Raw genomic sequence first — 22,383 nt, forward strand, 5'->3', positions numbered from 1 at the left:
TTCTCCATTACCTCTCTACCTTGATACTTTATCTTACTTTACCTTAATATAAGTTTTAAAATTATGTGTTTTCCAGTCCATACCCTCCCCCAAATTACTGAGGTACTTACACTTGTCATCAGATGGAGTAATCCAGAGGAAAGCCAACATAGAAAACATTTTCTAAGACTGGCAAAATCGATGCTGCCATTAAGTGTGTCTCTCTGTTGAGTTTGGCCATCCATACTTTGTAGAAACCTGAATGCTGGGACCAAAAAGACCTCTCCTGCAGCTTCTGGAATCTAGATAAGGGTTGTGACAGGGACAGAATGACAGATTATGGGGTCCCAAACTGCTTTGGGCCAAACTATACAGAGAAAGGAGTTTTGGGTCCTGGGGCTACTCTTTTCTGAAGAACACCTGTAGGTAGAATGACTCTGGGAGTCTCCTGGACTTCTGCTATATCTGGAGAGGTCCAGAATACTCTTTGCAATTTCCCTGGAATCTTCCCTTGGAATAATTAAGCCCATATAGAGGGTACAATGGGACTGCTCCAAATCAGCCTAGACGGCCAGGAGCATAGCAAAAATCTCCCTTGAATTGGAAATAGTAATTAGCAAAATCTTCATCACATCTGGATACCTATATTATATGCTATATGCAAATATATTCTTAGTAATACTCTTGGGACACACAAATGTTATATAAAAAAGCAGAGTGGCATAAATCTTGATTTCCGGGAAGAGAAGCAGGGAGTGAGAAATACGCTATTCAAATAGATTCCACATACAGATAACATAAAACTGAGGCTAGAACTTCCTAAACAATAAGCAATGCTAATTATTTGTGACACTAATGTATCTGGCAAAAGTGTGTATTCTTTCTACACATTCTACACAGTCTTTAAGACGTAAGGTAGATATACATCACAGACGATCAGTGAGATTTCATTGATACTAGTTGGGAGTCTGGCAGATTTGGATTGAGTCCCTTGACAGTTCAACCATTCTGCTAAACTTTCTGCTTGACAATAAGGATTAAGTGCTATATTCCAACTCAGCTAAAAAGATGGGTCCTTAAAAAGCACTTTATTATTTTGATTTCTGGATTATTTTATAATCAATCCTTGTAAAGACAGGTTAACATATAATTAGATCTAAAAGAATTACATGATTATGGAGGGCAATGCAGGGTACTATTTTATAGCTCACAACTCTACGGTAACTACACATTAGGTCGGCCTGATGTTGTCTAGCATCTAAGCCTGAACTCCTAGTCCTCTTCACATTTGGCCTATGCTTGGATTTGGCATTCACTGAACTTATATGGGATAGAAGGAGACAATACTTTTGATTTATAACCAAAGCTCTGAAACCACTAGCTATTATTCTGAAGAATGGATCAAAAGAATTTTTATTGATAAGCAGAGAGCTCAGAAGAGATGCGAACAGTGTAACTCTGTGTCTGTATCACTTCACCTTCTCTTTTTAAGTAATTCTAATAAAGTAGATTTCCAGTCCTAGCAGCCCTGATTGGCACCCTGTCGATGCTAGTCATCATTGTAAGTCCCACCCCGATATAGTCAAAACGTTCTTAACAGCTCTGTTGATAAAGTATCTTTTCTTCAGAACTCTCCCAGACCTGTGGTTTAAAACCAGCTGCAAATTCTTAATGATAAGGCAAACTTCTTTACAGATCACCCTGACTCCTCTACAGATCAGGACATACATGTTACGGGGAACCAGGATGTTGCCTCCCATCGGTGCCCCCCCCCACCAATTTCCACCCCTACCACTGGTTCACCTGTCTGCACACAACCAGTCTCCATCTGAACAGGAACATTCCCCCTGATAATGGGTGTTAGGAAGCAGATGAGTGGACTGTAGAGAAATACACTTAAAGAAGATTAAATGGTGAGGTTTTGGTGTTTTCAGTGAATGGAGTCGAGGCTGTATTTAGGCTGCACCTGAGAAAAGTAATCTGGGAAGTGTGTGCTTCTCTGAAAGCTACTGACCATAAAGAATGAGTCATTGACCTAAATCTTGCTTCCAAGACACAAATGTCCATATCAGTAAATCAACAAACATTTGTCAAGAGCCTACGAAAAAATTACCAGCCTTCATTGTGGAAAGGAATCATCTGGGCAGTCTGTTTAAGAGGCAGAATCTCTGCCTCCCCCAACCAGGTAATGTTTATTGTAAAATTGACATCTGAGGTGACACTCAAACAGGCACTGATGGGACCGTGTTTTGAGAGCTAGTGGCCTGCCATATCCCCGAACCTGTGTTCACCAACAGTAGTGATCAGATGATCTCCTCCCTCAAGAAGTCATAGACTAGTGAGAAAGAAAGCAGTTAATGACAATGAAATATGGTTTGTACTAAAATCAGAAATCCTGAGAAAGGGCTACTTACCCTACAGATGCCTTGTTAGAAGAAGGGACAGTCAAACAAGTCCTCAAGGATGCAGAGTTTCTCTGAAGGGATAAAGGAGTTGTCAAGGCCTTTCAGACACAAGGAATGAAGTACTGAAGGGACCAGATGTAGTCTCAGGAGTTTAGTTATAATAAGACTAACAGATTTTTTAAATTTCTTTAAATTAAAAAAAAAAAAAACACCTAACTGCGCAAGATCAAGTACGGCACTCACCAGATACGTGGCCCAAACTGCTTTTTGGAAAATAAAAGCTTTTCAGAATCCCAGCACATTGAGAAGCATGAGACTAATCACAGTGTCGGGTCCGACTACCCCTCACTCAGTTCCCATAATTGGTTTAGTGCCCTGCAGCTGCAGCCTGTAGTCTCATGGCTTAGTGGGAAACCCAGATTTCCCACGGCACCCTCCTGGTAGCCTCCGGTTCAGTGTTCATGAAGCCTTGTAGGCTGCAACAAGAGGCAAGAACATTTCAGGCTGGCTTCTGGTCAGGCCTCTTTTGGTTTTCAGCAAGACAGAACCATCCAGAAAGACAGCTGTTCCTCTGCAGAGCTGAGGTTCCTGAAACTCCCTGGGAGGCCCTCTCCCCCAACAAGCTACCAGGCCTCAGAGATATCTGAAGTCCCCAGGAGACCATCAGCCAATGTGGACACAGGGAAGGCTAATCTCAGCCAGGACGTTACAAGCTGACACAGGGAGTTTGGAATGAAACTCCAAGCAACCTGAGGAAGGGGAGTCTGTTCTCGTAGGATTCCATCTGACCAAAATGAATATACAAACTGATATTTTGTTCTCAACAGGTAACCAGTAAACTTGTTTAAAATAGAGGAGTCCATCAGAAAAAAAGATGGGAGTGGGATCGATTGGCCTTGTGACAAATCACAGTACCTGATGATCCCTGAACAGCCCTCAGCAAGGGAGGCCCATTCTGAGTACAGGCAGATGGAGGCATCGATTCACCGGGCAAGTCAATGATCCGTGGCGAATCTGATTCCTCACACTGTCCAAAGCTAGGAGGTCTGATTAGATGGTCGTCTTCACCTCACTACTCTGTAATCTATGAGGACTATTAGGAAAGCTGCACTGCCCCTTGGGTGGTGATGTTACATGTAAGCAGATGCTCATACCCTCAGCATATGAACGTGAACTCTACTATCTCATACCTTAGAAACGAAAGAGAAGGAAAACTTGTCTTGACTCCAACAGCCCATTTCCTTCCTCCCCACCCAAGCCTAATTCTCCAAAGCACTGTCTACACTCACAGCTTCACCCCCCCCACCCCCCCACTCCCTCTCCAGCCACCACTCCAGGATGGCTGGCACCCTCACACTGAAGTCGTTCTGTCAACATGACCAGAGCATGCCATGTTGCCAATTTCTCAACTCCCTCCATTTGTCATCTGCACTTTATACAGGGGACTCCTCACATCTTCTGAGCAAAAATACTTTCTTCTCTTAGAATGTCACCATTCTTTCTAATTGATCACTCCCACTCAGATTCCTTTGATGAGTTTTCCTCAACCTCTAAATTTTGGGCTTCTTTGGGGTTCGGGCTTGAGGCCTCTTCTCTGCCTACGGAATGTCAATATGCACTTTGGCTTCAAATCCCTTTTTTGTGGCCACTGATTCCCAGATACCATTTCCAACTACCATTTGGTGTCTCCATTTAGATGCTAATGGACATCTCAAATTTAAAAAGCCCAGAAGAGAACGCTTGATTCCCCCTTTTCTCTGCCCTAATATGCTCCTCCCTGGTATTCCCAGCTGAGAAATTGCTACCACCTAGCTGCTCAAGCCAAACAGTGAGAACTCCTCCTCCCAAGCCCTTACCTCTCACAAGCCTTCCACCAGCTCTACCTTCAATGCCCACTACCCTTTGGTCCAGACCACTGCTTACCATGTCAGGTCTTTTTTTTTTTTTTTTTTTTTTTTTTAAAGATTTTATTTATTTGACAGAGAGAGATCACAAGTAGGCAGAGAGGCAGGCAGAGAGAGAGGAGGAAGTAAGCTCCCTGCTGAGCAGAGAGCCCGATGCAGGGCTCGATCCCAGGACCACGAGATCATGACCTGACCCAAAGGCAGAGGCTTTAACCCATTGAGCCACCCAGGTGCCCCACCACTTCTTGTATAGACACTTCTAAAAATGGTCTCTCAGTTTCCTTTTCATCTATTCACCAAACAGCAACTTGAATGAAATTTTAAAAACATAATTCAGATCATATCATGCCACTACTTAGAACTCTTCTATTGGTTTCCTGCTACTTTTAGAATTTAATCCACATCCCCTCCTCTGTCAGTTCACAGCCTAAGTGATCTGGCTCCCTATGCATGCTGTACCACCACTCACCAGCCAAGTCTGTTCCTGCCAGTTCATCTCCACCTCAGGTCTTTTGCGCATTCTGTTGACTGTACCTGGAATAATCTTTCCCCAGGCTGCCTGTGGCTGGCTCCTTCCCATCTGACACAGGAAAATTTACCTTCACTCCACCTTCCCGTGTGAAGTAGCACCCCACCAAGCTTGAGCCTGTTTCGTCACCACGTTTACCACTACCTGAAAATATTTCCTTTATTTTTAATCTTTGTGTTTATCCTCTGTAACTTACCTAGAATATAAATTCCCCCAGAGCGGAAACCTTGTCTGTCTTGTGCAATGCTGTGTCCCTAGCACTCTGGCAGCTAACTGTTGCTAAGGAAATGCTTAAAGAAGAGTGAATGAAGCAGTAAAAATCTAGCACTATTTGGCTAATTTAAATGCTGCTGCTTCCTTGGTCTTAGTGAGGTCTAAAAATGAGAATAAACTCAATAATGATTTTGATGGAGAAAGCTCAAAATGGTTTTTTATGTCCTTATTTAAATGGGCCTTCCTAATGAGGGGCTTGCCACAGGTTGTTCAGAGCTGGTCTATAGGTCCTTTTATTTTTTTCTTTTTTCTTTTTTTTTTTTTCCTATAGGTCTTTCTAAAGCAATTTTTAAGGTCCTGAAATATGCAGAAAGCTCGAGTACTGACAGCCTCCTCTGTTCCTTTTTCAAAATTTATTTAAATTAGCTACTTACACTTGTATTTTCCTAGTTGGGAAACCGATCCTTAAATATGGAGACTTCTGCTTCTCCATGGAAATATCCAAGACCAGGGACTGAGTCTGTCCCTTTGGAGATCCAGCAGTTCAGTCCTGGCTCCGTTCTCCACCCTCGGTTGTCAGTGTGTTTAACGAAGCTCTTAGATCCCTCCCAGAGGACCATGAAACAGTCTCCAATTTCTGGTTTGCAGCGTTGCTCATTAGATTATGAGCTACACTGTCTTTCTTTCCCATTCTCAGGAAATACCCTAGTTCTTTTAAAGGGCTACAAAGAGGCTTTAATTGATTATTCAGGAAGCCCCACCTCATCCAGCCCATGAATCCAATCCCAAACCAGGGCTTAGAAACCACATTTTCTCAAATGGCATGACTAACGCTTCTGTGATGAGATTGTGATGGGCAGAGATACGGTGGGAGTAGGGAAGAGGAGGGCGCAGTACTCTGGAGGATATGACTAATGTTTCCCATTTCTGCTGTATCTCTAGCAATATTGAATAGCTTAGTTGCCATCCATAGGAAGTGCTTCAAAGCCTTTATTTAACTACCTACTTTGGGGGCGCCTGGGTGGCTCAGTCAGTTAAACATCTGCCTTCAGCTCATGTCATAATCCTGGGGTCCTGGGATCCAGCTGCATCGGGGGGTCCCTGCTCAGTGGGGAGCCTGTTTCTCCCTCTGTCTCTGCCACTCCCCCTGCCTGTGCTTGTGCTCTTTGTCAAATAAATAAAGATTAAAAAACAAAACCTTTAACTACCTACTTTGGCCTCAGATGAATCTAGTGGCAATTGCTCGATTTTTTTTTTTTTTTTTTTTTAAAGCTAATGGCTTATTGGTATCAGCTACCACAGTGATGGTTTTGAATACCCTCCTAAGGAAAGATATTCATATCTGGGTTAGGATTTCCAGTCTATTTTAGAAATACATATAGAAATCATGTAAGCATTTTCTTTTTACTTTTTGAGCAAGAAAGTGTTTCAATAAAAAAGTTTCCATGCTCAAAACATTCAGGTTGCTCTGTCCTGAATCCATAAAGTAGATGAGTTAAGGGCAGGAATCACAGTGAATAATGCCTCAAAGTTATCTGATTTTTGGAAGACTACTACATTATTGGTTAATACTGTGCAATTTTTTTTTAAGATTTTACTTATTCATTTGACAGAGATCACAAGTGGGCAGAAAGGCAGGCAGAGAGAGAGGGGGAAGCAGGCTCCCCACTGAGCAGAGAGCCCAATGTGGGGCTCGATCCCAGGACCCTGGGATCATGACCTGAGCCAAAGGCAGAGGCTTTAACCCACTGAGCCACCCAGGCACCCCAAGTACTGTGCAATTTTTAAGGTTCTTATTTCTCTCCATTTATCAATAGAACAGTAGAAATTTTTAAGGAAGCATACTGGCCAGTCTTACTTCTAGAGGGTAAATTCATTCAATATACATTTATTGTAAATGTATACTATATTCCTAATATTGAACCAGAACAGGCACAGAATGTGTTAAGGGCAGAGTTCCCGGGTGTTACGGACCCAACAATGGGCCTAAGGGTCAGACTGTAACTCTTGAGGGAGCATGTACACAGAGGGGTATCAACATCACAGAGGGCAACAAAAGCAGCTGCTCCAGGTCCTCCCATTACTGGTATTCCTAAATTTCCTCCTTCAGTACTTCATCTCCCAGGCCAAAAGTTATCAACCTCTTCCCCATTCCCCCCATCCCAGCCCTCTTCTGACTCATTCTGTTTATCCAACGGAAGACATTTAACTTCACATCACATTCCCGTGGATATTTACAGGAGAGGCTGTGGGCTATCTAGGAGATGGTGAGGAGTCTCTGTTCAGTAGAGATTTTAATAATGAAAAATGCGTTTATCTGCTAGTGCCCTTGGGGTAGTTTACTCCTTAAGGCTGCTCAAAACCTCTCTACCTTCTAAGATGTCTGCTCACCTCATGCGAAACACTCATCCTTGTCACCCCGAAGGCTGATCAGTCCATCTGCTGCCTAAGCAGAGGTCCCACCAAGGAAGGGACTATTGTCCCTGTCTTGCAGGACGCCTCCTGGCTCTCAGAGCCACTCTCTTGAAGCACCCCTCCCTGCCTGCGAGAACCTGTGTGCCAGGAGAAGAAAGGAACAGGTTCACCTTTCACAAAGCCAGAGACGACGACTCATTCTTCCCCCTTGTCCTCTAATGGAGGTGGGGGAAGGGCCCACCTACCATTTGTCGGAGGCTCCTTGTGGAAACTCGTGGACAGAGCACCACTTGCCCTCAGCCTGGGACAGGAGGGAGAACCCCATTCACCATCCTGCAATAGGACTTTCCCCTTAAGAATTCTGGGGCACCTGGGTGGCTCAGTCGTTGAGTGTCTGCATTCAGCTCAGGTCATGATCCCAGGGTCCTGGGATCAAGCCCCACATCAGGCTCCCTGCTCAGTGGGAAACCTGCTTCTCCCTCTCCCTCTCCCACTCCCCCTGCTTGTGTTCCCTCTCTCGCTGAGTCTCTCTCTGTCAAAATAAATAAATAAAATATTAAAAAAAAAAAGAATTCTGCCCCCTTTCCCACTTAATAAATGCAAATACGTGTTATTGTTTAAATACTTCTAACTTATTTTTTAAGTAAGCCCTTCATGAGCCTCTGTATTTAACTCATTAGTAACAGAATTACTTACTGTGCCACCTCACCGGGTTTGAGAACCTCAGAAACACAGGAAAGTAGTTGCCAGGTCTGTAAAATTAAAATATAAATTAACAAATAAAGTGGCAGGAGGGGAACAAAACAGTTCCACTTAAGTATATTAAAATAGCTATTCGCCACTTAAAGATATTAAAACTGCCATTAGTACCTTTTACATGGCCATTATTTCATCAAAGGGCATTTTAGCAAAAAAAGGAAGAACATAATCTCAGAATAAAATGGTAGTTCTTTATATCTCAAGAAAAATGGGGTCAGTCTCTAAAAACTAAGCTTTTGGCATAATGGAGAAATAATGAATTATTTCCATCTTCCTCATTTCTCTGTTAACCACTACAAACCTCACAGAAGCAGTGTTCTGAGGGCAGGTCTTTGAGAGTGCTGGTTCTCTATCCTCAGACAAAGGCTGAACTGGGAGCTTTGCTTGAAAACGGACACTCATCCCAGAGCATCCCAAGCATCACACAGGAGATCAGGAGGCCAACAGACCCCATCCCAGATCAACCCAAGGTCCCCCTGCAATTCCCAGACCTCACACAAGAGTGACGTCTCCTCGAGGGCTCGTCCTGCCTGCACGTCAGACAAGTGCTGGTCTTTCTCTTGACCTCTGCCTCTCAAGTATCAAAGTGGCCCAATAAACAACATGAGGGCTTATCCTCAGATTTAATTCATCTCTAAGTCTACTTAGAACTTAAAAAATGTCAGTCTGAACACGGTTTCCTAGCAAACAGCAGCGTACAATCTATGGAGTCTTGATTTTGGATATGGGAGCAGGAAGGAGAGAACACGAATGCTTTTACTTCAGCCCTGACACCGAATACCCTGCTTTTCATTTGTCAGTACCATGTTGACAGCTGATTTTCACAATTGAAAAGACTTCTGATTTAGAATCAGACTCCAGCCAAACCATCCATTCCCGGGCCTTTTTAAACGATCCCGTAAATTACAGCAGCGAGGAGGAGAGAGGGAGAGCTGGCTCTGTTTACACAGCAGCAACAACCAGAGGGGGAATAAAGGTTTCAGAAAGGATCTGGGCTTCCTTCAGTGGCAGTTAGGGGAAATATGGATTAAATACTTTTCGTAACTAGCAGCTGTAATTATCAGCGAAATCGGAGGCCGTGCAATCTCTGACACAGCTGTATGAGCCATTTTCATACTGCGAAGTCCACCGAGGGAAAGAAAAGAGAATTTTATCCTCCCAATAACTACAATTTTATATTGGTAAATCAAGCATAAAATTGGTAGTTGAAATACTTCCAGGAGTCTTTGTTTAGCAAATACCTTTATTCATCTATATATTATCTCTGAGCCTAGCTTTTCTAACTACTATCATTCCAGGAGCTAGAGTGTTCTGTTCGCCACGTTTCTAGGACTGTTTCGTTACGGGCTGTTACTGAGTGCTTGCTGAGTGCTGTTACAGTGGTGAGACCGTAACTCAGCCTGATGAAACCATTACAGGGTTAGACGACATTATTTGACTCCGACTCTTACTTACCTTTCAGTGATGTCCATTGTTTTTCTCTTTAATTCAGGCATCATATCAACGTTTCTTCACGTCCATCCTTTTGGAGCCAATATAGAGTACCTTTGGTCATACATGCAGCAGCTGGACTCCAAGGTAAATTCTCTTTCTCCGGGGGACCCGCACTGCTAAGATTTAGCATGTTGATTGCTGGCTGCAGGTGGGCCCACGGGAGCAGCCTTGGGGATAGAAGAGCATTTGGAGTTTCATCAGTAGTTTTCCACAAGGACCTCCGTTTTGGGCAGATAGCTGTCTTCTTTTCACTTGCTTTTGTCTTTATAGAAAGAAGAGCAGTTATCTAAAATGACAATGACTTTCTGCAGATGCCAAATTACTCTGAAAAGCATATGAGGGACTGAAAATTACAGGTTGGCCTGAAAGTTCCCGAAACAGGGAGAAATCAGGTCAGGGTGGCTAATGGGGCATTATCCTGAGACCATATTCTCACAGGATTCTGTGGTAAAGACTCCCCACGATAGAGGGAAAATCACCTCAAATAACATAAAGATCTGATAGGACTCTCAAGAAAACAGTATTAATGGTTGTTTTTCAGCATTATTCTCTAAATGGAAAAAATGACCACAAAGTTATTCTCAGTGGTGCCCCCCCCAAGGGTGACGCCCAGAGTCAGGACATCATTCTTCATTTCTCTGAGGCTCAGTCGGCCTCATCTGCAAATTAGCTATGCTCCTAACCCACTGCAGTAGTTGTGTTCTAAAAGAGAAAAGACACAAAGGGTTCAATGTGTATATCAATTTCTATATCAAATTCCAGTGAACAGTGAGAGGGGGCCCTGTTGAAATAAAGTCATGTCATTAGGGAGCATTGCTGAGGAAAGCCTTGGAAGGGGATGGACAGAGAAGCAGAGAATTGAAGGCAGCCACTGAGTCGCTTGTTAAATGTCCTGCTGGGAGGGAAAATGGAAATAAGCCCTTGCACAGAGTACAACAAAGTGCACGGGACGTGTAGGACCAGGACCCCGGCCCGCAGTTCTATGACCCTGACTACGCACACATACAAGCCATTCTAAATCTTCAATGGTCAGTATAAATTAAATGACTACACTATGCTCTCAATTGGAGTTAAATTATCTTACCAATTCATGATCCCACAACTGCTTAACCTTTCTAATGGGTCTTATACTTCCCCTCTGAGAGAATCATCTGGAACAAAAAGTATTTTTCAGTCACAGGGATTCATGCCCTTTTCATCTCTCACAGCTTGTAATAGGGTAAACCAAAACAGAGTGAAAGGGGGTGAGAAGATTATAAGATTCTGAAAGTTCACACACACCTTATTGTCTTCTTTGTGGCCTTCCATCTCATGGGCAGGGAGGGATAGAAAATGCTTATGTTAATTCAGATAAAATGAGGGTCAGCTATACCGTCTTACTTTGTTGAAATTAAGCATTCTTGAAGGGCTTCTTTGCGTTTTACCCTCACCAGTTTCATTTAGTATCAACCCTCCCTTTGCCTGGAAGATTAAATGAAATACTGCTTTCACCAGAGTGGCTTGGCATAGAATAAGTCCTCAAGAAATTATTCCTATTGTTGCTATTATCCTTCCCTTGCCTTGTTGACATTGTTTTCCTTCCCCTCCTGGAAATCCCAAGTGGGAAGCCTTTGTCGGGAAGCAGTTGTTGTTTTAGTATATACATGAGTTTGTGAGTGTGTGTGTGCGCGCGCGCGTGCGTGTGTGCTGGGGGGAGGGGTGTAAAATCACCTGGTGGGGTGATAAATAATGAATTATCTTGTTCTATTCTAACCATCAGAACAGAGTGTCCATCATCCATTTGTTCAGGCAAAATTTGTGTGGTCTCTCTCTGTAGTCTCTGAGGAGAGAATTCACACCCCTGGTCTCTGACCATTAGATGATTGGCCTTTCTGGAAGGAATTCAGTTAAAGGGAATTCTACTTTATCTCAGACTGGTACTTTTATTTTAGAAGATAATGAGGAAAATATTTCCTTCGTGGAGGAAATACATAGGGTCTTCCCCACACAGCCCTCCATCTCCTGAATGAAATGTTCAGCAGAGCTGTCAGATTGTTTCCTTATCCCTGAAGTAAAAACTATATAGAAAAAGTGCTCTAAAACTCCTAGATGCCAGCAATTAGACCAAATATTCTTTCTATCCCAGTGAGGCTGAAGGGATATTTAGACTTTCTAATCCACAGACCAAATTATTGCTCTAAACTGGAATTCCATATCCTCAGGGCTTTAAGCAGAAAACAAAATAATGAGAGGTTTGCCCTTTAAGTACCCACCAGGGCCTTGTCCTTGTATCAGCTGCCAGAAGGCTCAGAATCGTGGAGCCACCACCAGCCCACAGACTCAGAGGCTTTCCAGTGCAACGGCCTGGTGCACCTGCCTCTGGTTAATCAGAAGGAGTTGGGGGTCACCAAGACCCCACTAAGTTTTGGTTAATGTTGCATGAAGGCAATGGATTCAGTTTAGCCTCAACGACACACGGAGGGTTCGCGGATTCTAGTCGGATGGGTTTTTTAAAATTCCAATTAGAACAACCTGGTTTGACATTGGACAACATCACCATTATGACAATTATAAAGTAACATTTAGGTTCTGGCTACTCCAGTGCTGACGAGAGCAAGGAAAGCAGGCTCAATCAATCCAGCCTGTAATGGAACTGATTTTATTAGGATTTCCCCAAAGGCCACATATGAGTATAAGAATGATTAGAAATGGAAGGAGAGCCAGGAACTAATTTAAATTATGCTGGGCATGTGAACTGCACATGGCTCCTAAAACTGTATAGCCTAGTAATAGGCCATTTTCCAGTTAAATATTATTCCTGCTCTTGATAATGATATTTGCGTATTTTTCTCTTCTCAGCCTCTTCTAAACCGTCCACTCACATTCACTTAGCCCTCTTATAGCAGAAAGTCACCGTATGACCACATCACAAAGATTCACTCAGAGGAAGGTGGGAGAAGGGTGGTGGGGGGAGATGGCTTCCTAAAACTTTGCCGAATTAAAAACTGTGCCCTGAGTACAGGCAGGTAAGCTCTTCAAAGAAGGCAGCACTACCCTGAAATGGTTTCTGATCAATACAGAGAACCCCCAAGGTCAGCCCGGAGCCCTTCAAGTCCGCTCCCTGACCCTGAGTAGCAAGAAAGTCACATCTAGTGGAGCGTTAGCAGATGAGCATATCCTGTCTTACAGTCAAGAGGAGGCATTCTGCTTTCCCCCCAGTTTACATATTCTTTCAGACTTAAGTTCTCCTAAATGTGTCTGGGTATCCCCTCTACATAAGTATAGCCTCCTCCCCACGCCCACCAAGTAGATTTGATTCTGAAAACCAGATTCAACATAATATGGCTGTGGATACTGGAGGATTTACAAAGACCTGTTGTTTTGACAGGATACCACTGTTCACTGATGGGCTTGGGGGCCATGGGCGTGTATATTTCCCACCAGAGGAGCAAGCCATTTGCATGTTGTACTAAGAGCATACCTCTAGAAACACAAAATTAAAGTATCTGGTCAGTTCCAAGGAGATCCAAATTGCCATAACTGGAGAGCATTCCTTCCTAGACTATAGTTAGGCAGTAAGGGTAGACAGAATGTTCTCGGTGGTGTTTGTTAAGGTTCCCCCCTCCACTCTGAAAAGTCTTCAGTATTAAGTATATTCCAGTGTTCTCCTAAATCGCCACCTGTCATAGTATGTTAACGAATGAGTGAGTTTTCTATTGTTTAGGCTATAATGAGTGTGTTTTTTAGATATGACAACACCTCTGGAAAGCACATGATAAATGAAGCATTGGGGGTAACAGTACATGGCTACGTAAAGAATAAAAAGGAAGTTGCTCACACACAGCAGGAAAAACTGACAAGGTTACCAGGGACCCAGTGAACACTGGGATAATTCCCTGCTTTTCGTGAACCCAGCATGTCCTAGGGATCAGGGAGGAACAGGGATGGCCAGAGCACAAAAGCAATCTGAGAAAGAACATACTCTCAAAAAGTTTGTAGTCTAACTGAGGAAATGCCAGAATATTTATGGGAATAAATGGATAATCAGACATGAACTAATGAAGGGCTATAGTGGGCAGGCAGAGTTTTAGTGGGACAGAAGTTGGAAAAGGGTGAAGTTGAAGTCCCTGTGAACCATATTTACCAGGAGATATCCTTGAGTGTGCGCTCACTCTCACACCTCCTTTTGGGATGCTGTCACCAGTGCTGGCCCACCTTACACCTTCTACCCTCCCTTCTCTCCTCCTCTCATTTTCCATCCAGATCCTTCATTTTCCTCCTTCTATTTATCTTCTTCCTTTCTTTTCCTCCTTCCCTCCCTCCCTGTTCCTCTTCTCTCTAGTTCTTTCCTTCTGTCTTCATAATTCCTTACTTACGTTTAGCTTCTTTCCTTATTTCTCCCTCCCTCCCTTCCCTTCTCTTCTTTCTCTATCCATATTCCACATTTCTCTCTGCAAAAGTTTACTGCAAGGAGTCTGTGTCCTGATGCCATGCGTTGCCCAGGGATATGAAGAATGAACAAGATTTAAAAGTGCACTAAAAGCCAACCGTTTATCCTATGGAAGGAAATTTGGTTTTGCAATTGGCTTCCCTGACTCTTCAGCCTTGACAAAGCCTATGCCAGGTCTTTTCAGTGCCTCAAACAAGAACCCCTTATCACTCAGCTTCTCTTGCCTGACTGATATGGGACATGGAGCCAACCATCCCCATAATAAAACTGATTTATGTCTGCTTGTGTCAATTTATATACATGCTTAGAGGCCTGGCAAGGAAGCAGTGGGCTTGGGCTGGAGTCAGCAAATCAGAAAATAAATCAAGCAGATCTTAGAAATTACCTCCACAGTGTTAGCAGCACACAAGCCCCTTGGTTACATGGAGCCTTTATTCCTTCTCATCTTTTTTTTCGCCCCTTAATTAGAACAAATCAATCCTTTCTAAAAGAACAGATGTCAGAATTAGAAAATTTTAAACAAAACAGAGGTGGCCAGGGATCCACTGACTACATCAAAGACTGAAAATACACAGACCACCAATTTTTTTGGGACAACAGCCAGCTGAGGAAGCGGGTAATGAAAGCATCACATCTGTGACCATCGTCCCCTTTCTAGAGCACCGACTACATGGTGTACGGGTAAATGAGATTTTACAGGCACAGCACAGGTCTCTAACCTAGATGGTAATGCCATACAGAGGTCTCTCGACCATGTGTATTTGAACCTTCAAAACAGGGCTGGCTTCGGCATCCAAAGCCCCACATCACCTGCTGGCCGAGTACCCCCTTCCCTGACTCCCAGTGGCCTCCTCCACCCAGGACAGGCACTTAGAGAGAATTCCTGAGCTCAGAATGGATTTGAGGACAGGTTAGGGTACATCTCACTCAGAGCTTAACCAGTGAGATCTGGCTGCTTTGTCTTATGTGAGGACTCCAGGACTCTTTCAGTTCTCAAAACCAAGAAATTATAGGTAGGAAGATAAAGGATATTGTCAAGGCAAAAGTAAAAACTCTTTGGCCACAGGGTAAAAAAAAAAAAAAGGACAAATTAAATTCGCTCTTTGTCTTGAAAAATCCCAAAATGTGATATATCATCGAAGTTATTCTGTCAGGATAGAGAAAGTTTTAAAAACCATCAAACTAACTTAAAAGCAGTTTCTCCTTGATCTTTCCTCTGGCATGAGATACAAAACATCTTTAAGGAAATGCTCTGGAATTCATCTTTGAGCCTTATTAAATGGAGATTTTGGATAGTTCTGAGGTGGTCTTGTCTGTATTTGTGACACATCCCTGTCCATATTCAGGCGGTTACCTTGCACTACCAAAAGCCACTCAGCATTAACTACTTTTCAGGACACTCATTTCCATTATGCTAATTTCTGGCTCTGGCAAAATCCAAGGAATGGCTAATTGATCATCCAAACTAAGTAAACATAAGGATTTCAAATCCCAGTTTTACTAGTGGGGATTTTAGTGATTTACTTAACATCTTTGTGCCTCAGTTTTACCCTCTGTAAAATGGGTTTTATGGACTACCATGTGTAATAAATGACTGACTACATGAGAAGCACTCACGAGAGTACCGCAGCACAGCACGTGCTACTGCGTTTATCAGTTGCCATTTGTGCTTTAAAGCACACAGGAGATCTAGCCCATTCTGTTAGTGTGAGAGCTCTGCAGCAACGTAGCGGTCCCATGAATTTTAAGTAGCTTGCCCAAAGGCCGGTACTAACAGATGGCGGGGCCAGCACCCAAATCCAAGATCTTAGAACATCCAGGGATTTCTTTCCAGTTCCCTCGTCTTACAAATGAGGGAACACCCAAAGAGATTAAGTGATTTAGACAAGTCGATGAAGCTGGTTAATGGTTGTTCCATGACTGGATTCCAAATGTTTTCCCTCCACATTCCTTTCTTCCAGCAAGTGAGGCGTTTGTTCACGGGTTTAAAGAGCTGAGAGAATGAATGCACATTACACTCATGCTCAGTACCTAGCCCCCCAGGGAGGACTCGAGAAGTGGGGGCTGCCTCTCTCCTCCAGCAGGCTACTCCAGCTTCCTCTGTGGTTCTAGTCTAGATTTGGGTCAAAAGGAACTGTGGAAAACAAGATTCCCCACCATCTGCTGGCTATTTTGGTGAAGGTTTCTGTGGGGGCATCCAAGCGTTAGCACTGGAATGTGTCTGAGCTGGTTGAGCTGGGAATTCTCAGTTTCTCATTACTGAAACTCATAACACTCTGAAGTCTTGTTCATCACAGACCTGCCCTCCAATACACAAACCCCTTCCCCGTGGACCCCTTCCCCCAACAGGGAGACAGTCCCCCGCCCCCCGTGGCGGCTGGCATCAATGTTTGAGAACAAGGCCAAGGAGTCTGGATCTGCAGCCCAGCTCCACTCAGTGCCTGGGTTACCCTGCACAAGGTCCCTAATCTATTTGGACCTCAGTTTCCTCATCTGTAAATCAATCCCTGTCTTATGAGAGTATAGTGAGAATTAACAGAAGTGTTTTCAAGAGTCTGGAGTTGTCACACTTCTCCCAATCAGCTACAGGGCTGCTAGGGGGCACTGCCTGCATAGATAGAGTTATCTTTACATCAAAACTTTATTTTACCCTCAAGAATTTAGCTTTTTCTCCCCTCCCTAATGAACACCACAAAGCTCCTTTCCCTACTTTTCCAAGGCAACTGATGGTTATCCTGAAAATAAACCTGAGATGGGCTGGCTGTTAACCTGGGGCTCTGGCAGCTTCTCTGTGGCTCTGCCTGATCTGGGGAAGGACAGCTCCTCTCAGGGGTATCACCTGAATTGAGGGGAGACCGGAGCCTACTGTAGACGACCTGGGCCGTCCTCCTCCAAAGGAAAGAAAGGAGGTTAAGAGGATAACTTGGCTTCAGAAAACTTCCTTCTGGACCAAGTGAAAGTGGGTTTGACTACACACTTCTCTGTGTTTGTTTGCTTTGGCTTAGGAGCACAGAGCTTGACCCACCTACCACAAAGAGGTTGGTAACAGTGTCGTATTCTATCAGCATTGGCTGGTACGTATAGAGAGAGAGCGTCTCGTGCCAGGTACCAGGGTACATTTCATGTATAATCCTCACGATCAGGCTGAGAGATTAATTCTATTCTACACATGAAGCAACTGAGAATTACAGCTATTAAATGACTTGCCCATGGTTACACAGGTTGGCCTAAGCCTGATTAAAATCCAAACCTGTCTGATTTAAAACCCCATTCTTAACCCAAATATACCTGATCTTAAGAATATCCTGGGATGATTATCAAAAATAGAGTCTATGAGCTACACCCAAGATTAGCTGAATCAGTCTCCAGAGAAGAGGCTAAGGAATCTGAGTTTTTTAACAGGAACCCCAGGTGATTGACATTTCAAAAGAAAGCACTACACTCCCGGTTCTTCACCCACAGCTCACTGAAATCATGCGGAGCACGTAAAGCATACCAATGCCTAGCTCCCAGGCACAAGCGGTGGGTTCCTTCCCAGTTCTCTCTGAAAAAGCACTTAACCCTCTGTAGTTCACTCTGCTTTCTTGGCTATAAAATGAAGATAGAGCCTAACATTTTCGCCCCATGTATGTCATAGGAGTGCTGTGACAGTGGAATGAGGACACTGGTGAAGGCATTGTGCACAGTGCTCACTGAAAGAAAAAGTTTAAAAATCACATGCAACCTTTTAATCATCTGTTTAATAAGCTTTTGTGGGCTGACCTGGCAATCTAATAATCCCTTTAACATGGTTTTGGGGGAAGGGGCTCCTGGGTGGCTCAGTGGGTTAAAGCCTGTGCCTTCGGCTCAGGTCATGATCCCAGGATCCTGGGATCAAGCCCTGCATCGAGCCCTGCATCGGGCTCTCTGCTCGGCAGGGAGCCTGCTTCCCCCTATCTCTGTGCCTGCCTCTCTGCCTACTTGTGATTTCTGTCAAATAAATAAATAAAATCTTTAAAAAAAAAAAACAAACAAGGTTTTTGGGGAAAATGCATTCAGATTTCAAAATAATTCACACAAAAATTTCAGAATGCAATTTACTTCAACTTTCAGGTCTGCCTCGGAAGGTTTTTTGTGTGTGTTTGTTTTTGCTTTTTTGTTTTGTTTGGTTTGGTTTGGTTATAGGCCTAGGAATATTGAAAATATCATATGAAATCTTTTTCATGTGAACATTAAATGAACTGATTTGGCTTCCTGGTCTATTTGGTCCCTCTTTAAAAATAAATGTTAAGTTTAACATTTAAACGTTAAATGGAAAATGTAGACTCTAAAATGACATCTATCCAGTGATAGTACCATGAAAAATAATAATAGGTCTGATTCATTAAACATTTCTATGTGCTAAATCTATGCTAAGCCAATAGTCTTCATACATCCTTATTACATGTTGTTACTCCCATTTGCTGAGACTTAGAGAGACTGATTATCTTGGCTGGAGTCATTTAACTCATAACAATAGTAGACACTATTCAAACAAAAATGTTAGCCCCCTGGTTCCAGGGTCTTAGCCACCTTGCTATAGGAGATCCCCATGCAAGCACATGGGCTGGGAAACAAAGACAGGAAGACGAGAACAATGACTGTTAAATCAGAAGGATTATGGCTATTTGTCCTTTATTTAAGGTAAAATGAGTTAGTGGTATAAAAATGTATGTAATAAAGAAAAACTGGTGGAAGAAAAAAAACTGCATTAAAAATCTACTGGGGTGGGGACAGGAGTCCCTGGGTGGCTTAGTCGGTTAAGCATCTGCCTTTGGCTGGGGTCATGATCCCAGGGTCCTGGAATCAAGTCCCACACTGGGCTCCCCGGTCAGCAGAGAGCCTGCTTTTCCCCCTCTTCCCCAGTCAGTGCTCTCTTTTGCTATCTTTCTCTCTCAAATAAGTAGATAAAATCTTCAAATATTTTTTTTTAATTTAAAAGAAGAAATAAAGATCTACCTGGAAGGGTGCTGGCTGGTTAGTCAGAAGAGCATGCAACTCTTGATCTCAGGGTTCCAAGTTCAAGCCCTATATGGGGTGTAGAGATTACTTAAATAAAACCTAAAAATTTTTTTTAAAAACTACCTGGACTTTAAGAATGGATGTTGAGACTTTCAGGTTGTAGGTTCTGGGTTTTCATTTCTTTCTAAACCTGTATGATCTTCTGGTCTCTGTGAAAATTAAAGAAAGAGAAGTTAGGGTGGCCAGAAATCTACCCAGATGCCCACTGGCCCTCACTGAGTTAGCTAAAAGCGCTGCCCTTTTTGAAGACAATGGGGGCACCAGGAGTGGTGATGAACTTGCTCTCAGCCCTCTTAAATCCCATTCTTATATCCTTTTACATCAGGGTGGGGAGTGCTGTTCACGCATGACACTACCCAGTAGGCTAGCCATGCACAGGAACGGTGAGCCTCAGATTTGCACCCCATCTCCTGCCCAGCCCTGACAGCTGTTGGAGACCAGGACAGCCCCATCCAGCCCCTGACCAGTGCTCCTCTCCCAAGCACATGACTTGACAGTCAAGTCATATCATTTATCTCCCTGGGCAAGTGCATCCCTACCCAACCCCTTGCCTCCTGAGGAGTCTTGTCTCCAAAAGTGACTTTTCTTCCTTTCTAACAGATATCTGCAAACGAAATTGAAATGCTTCTGATGAGGCTGCCACGCATGTTTAAACAGGAATTCACGGGCGTGGGAGCAACACTGGAAAAAAGGTGGAAGCTGTGTGCCTTTGAAGGAATTAAAACGACCTAACTGTGAAGAGCTGGCAAGTCTCTGGAAACAAAGGCGCCTGACGGGGCCAGGGCTGTGCAGCGTGAGCACTGGAGGCTGGGGATGGTCCGGCCTGGGGCCCCTGTGGAGCCATCGGGGCCCGACTTCAGTTACATCTGTGGCGTTCTCCTGTGAGTGGAAATGTGCTTGTGTACCAGTTCCCTAAAACAAAGCTTCATACTGTGACAGATCTGTTTCCTATGAAAACCAACGATTCCACAGTCATAATGATGGCAAAATCTTAAAATATGCTACATTTGAGAATAGCTCACCGAGCAAAATATTTAAAGTTAATGACAGTGTAGCAATGGTTGTCGCTAGGCTGCACAGTTGTATATGTAATGTATAGCTGAAATCATTCAATGACATTTTCCTGAAAGTCTTTCTGTTTTAGTAAAAAAATAAAAACAAAAATAAAAATAAGAAGTAATTTTACAGTGAGGAAAAATCATACCAAAAGGAAACTTGAATATGTGTCTGAACATTTATTGTATTTTGTAAATTAAGTTATATGCTATTCCAGGGACTTTTGCCTTACTGAAGAGGCAGAAAATGTGATTGGACTCCTTGGACTCCTTGAGAATGCTTTATCAAGAATATTATTTTTCTAATGTAACAATTCTCCATCATAAGTTCTTTTAACATGGACTGCGTAACGATTTTCATAAAATGTAAATAAAGGAAAGCTAGTGCTGCTGTCTTGTACTTGGTATGTAATATTCAGGTTTATGCATCAAAATAAACATTCAGTAAATATTCCTGTTACAAATTTTATAGCAAAGATATTAATTTTTTTCAATAAATATGACTTCTGCCATAAAGGTTTTGCAAGTTATTCTTTGATAGACCTTTCTTCACCATTATTCAGTTCCATCTCATATCCTACCATATTTAAATGATTGTCTACATGAAGGACGTTGAGACAAAACATTATTTCAAGCAGAAATCTATAAAAACTAAGGTGGGAAGTACCAAGACAAGAGGATTATACAGCATTAGGGTACACAGCATTTTAAAATACCAATACCTCAATCGAAATACAATCAATATAAATATTACCTTTGTTTTTTGTCTGCAGAGGCAAGTACAAAAGAGCCAATTAGTTAATATTAATTCCCGGATGTATTTATTTGCATGTTCTCTGGAAAACATACAAGTTAGAAAAGGAATTAAAGAATTCACACTTGAGTCAACAGTTTAGTCAGAATTTGGGCTTTCACTATTTAATTACAAGTAGGATAGAGCTTTAAACTGTATCTCCTTCCTGCTTTCTTACATAAGAATCACAAAAAAGATAAGTATTCAAGATATTAATTTTAAATGAAACTTTTTTTTAGGAAGATTACTCAATAGTGATCTTCTTCAAAATTCTGAAAATATGTTCATAATTTTCTATTACATAGGAAATTATTGCCTTCGGGATCTTTTTATTGAGCCCTGATAAATTAGTCATGCTTCCCATGAATACCTGCATGTTTTGTTCAGGCTCAGTGCTAATCCTGTGAATACGGATATGAGTAAGAAAGACCCTGTCCTTCATGAGCTCAGAGTTCAACAGGAAAAAGACATTTTCCCAAAGGTTTCTACATAATATGAGCCAGGTGACTGGAAAGATAGAACAGGGTGCTATGGGATTCAAGCTAAATGTCAATATCATATTAAATACTGAAACACTAGAGGCCTTTCCAATACCATCTACCAATTCCCACCGCTATCATCATCCTGACATGTTTATCTCTAGGTCAGGACACACAAATAAGGATACAACCATCAGCAAGGAGATGACCTCACATACAAACATCATCAAACACAAAACCTAAGAGGTTTGCCTGAAGAATAATTAGAAGAAAAATATTTCCATAATCTGGCTAGTTAAAAGCTAGTAGAGATACAAGGTACCACAATCTAGACTATTTCTAATGGAAAGCACGGGAGAGGTTTTCAAATGTGCATTCACACTTTCAAGTAGTGCCTGTAGTCACTTTAGCAGGATACAATTCACAGAGTAAAACCCTAACTCAGAGCTCGGATCAGGAAAAGGAATTAGACGGACCTTAGATTAGATCTGCGGAAAGAACACCATTCTGTAAACACAAGGTTCTGAGGTGGAAATGGTAACATATAGGATTGAAATAGTTAACACAGCTTTCAAAATATTTGAATAATTCCCAGAGAAAATTTTCTGTACCAGGGGAATCTGTTTTGGCTGTGGTGGTTTTATTGCTACTTGAAATTCATTATATTAATTGTCTAGAAATATATGAGTTAAAATGTAACTTCAATTACGGAAGTAAGTTATATTTGCAGGAAAAACTTTTAAATTTATTTTACATTCAGATTCAGAAGGTACCCTAGGGATCACTTGGGGCCATGTGGAGTCTACGTATGTGTGTTGCCCCATTATCTTGAACCCTCAGGACAATCCTACATAAAGACACCAGTATCCCCATTTGTCACACAAGGAGA

The 22,383-nt window shown here is 42.6% G+C and overlaps 1 protein-coding gene across 5 annotated transcripts in view; it reads left to right on the top strand.

The window, feature by feature from the left end:
• Positions 1 to 20,738, top strand: part of ENOX1 (ecto-NOX disulfide-thiol exchanger 1) — a 571,933-nt gene extending 551,195 nt beyond the window's left edge. For all 5 annotated transcript variants that reach the window (XM_047723525.1, XM_047723524.1, XM_047723527.1 and 2 more), the window contains 2 exons: positions 9,697 to 9,782; positions 19,768 to 20,738. In XM_047723525.1, coding sequence (XP_047579481.1) covers positions 9,697 to 9,782; positions 19,768 to 19,899 — 218 coding nt within the window. In that variant the 3' untranslated portion in view covers positions 19,900 to 20,738. The remainder of the gene's footprint in view (positions 1 to 9,696; positions 9,783 to 19,767) is intronic.
• The last annotated feature ends 1,645 nt before the right edge of the window (positions 20,739 to 22,383 follow it).

This window comes from Lutra lutra, chromosome 3, assembly GCF_902655055.1.
Source record: "Lutra lutra chromosome 3, mLutLut1.2, whole genome shotgun sequence".
NCBI classification, from domain to species: domain Eukaryota; kingdom Metazoa; phylum Chordata; class Mammalia; order Carnivora; family Mustelidae; genus Lutra; species Lutra lutra.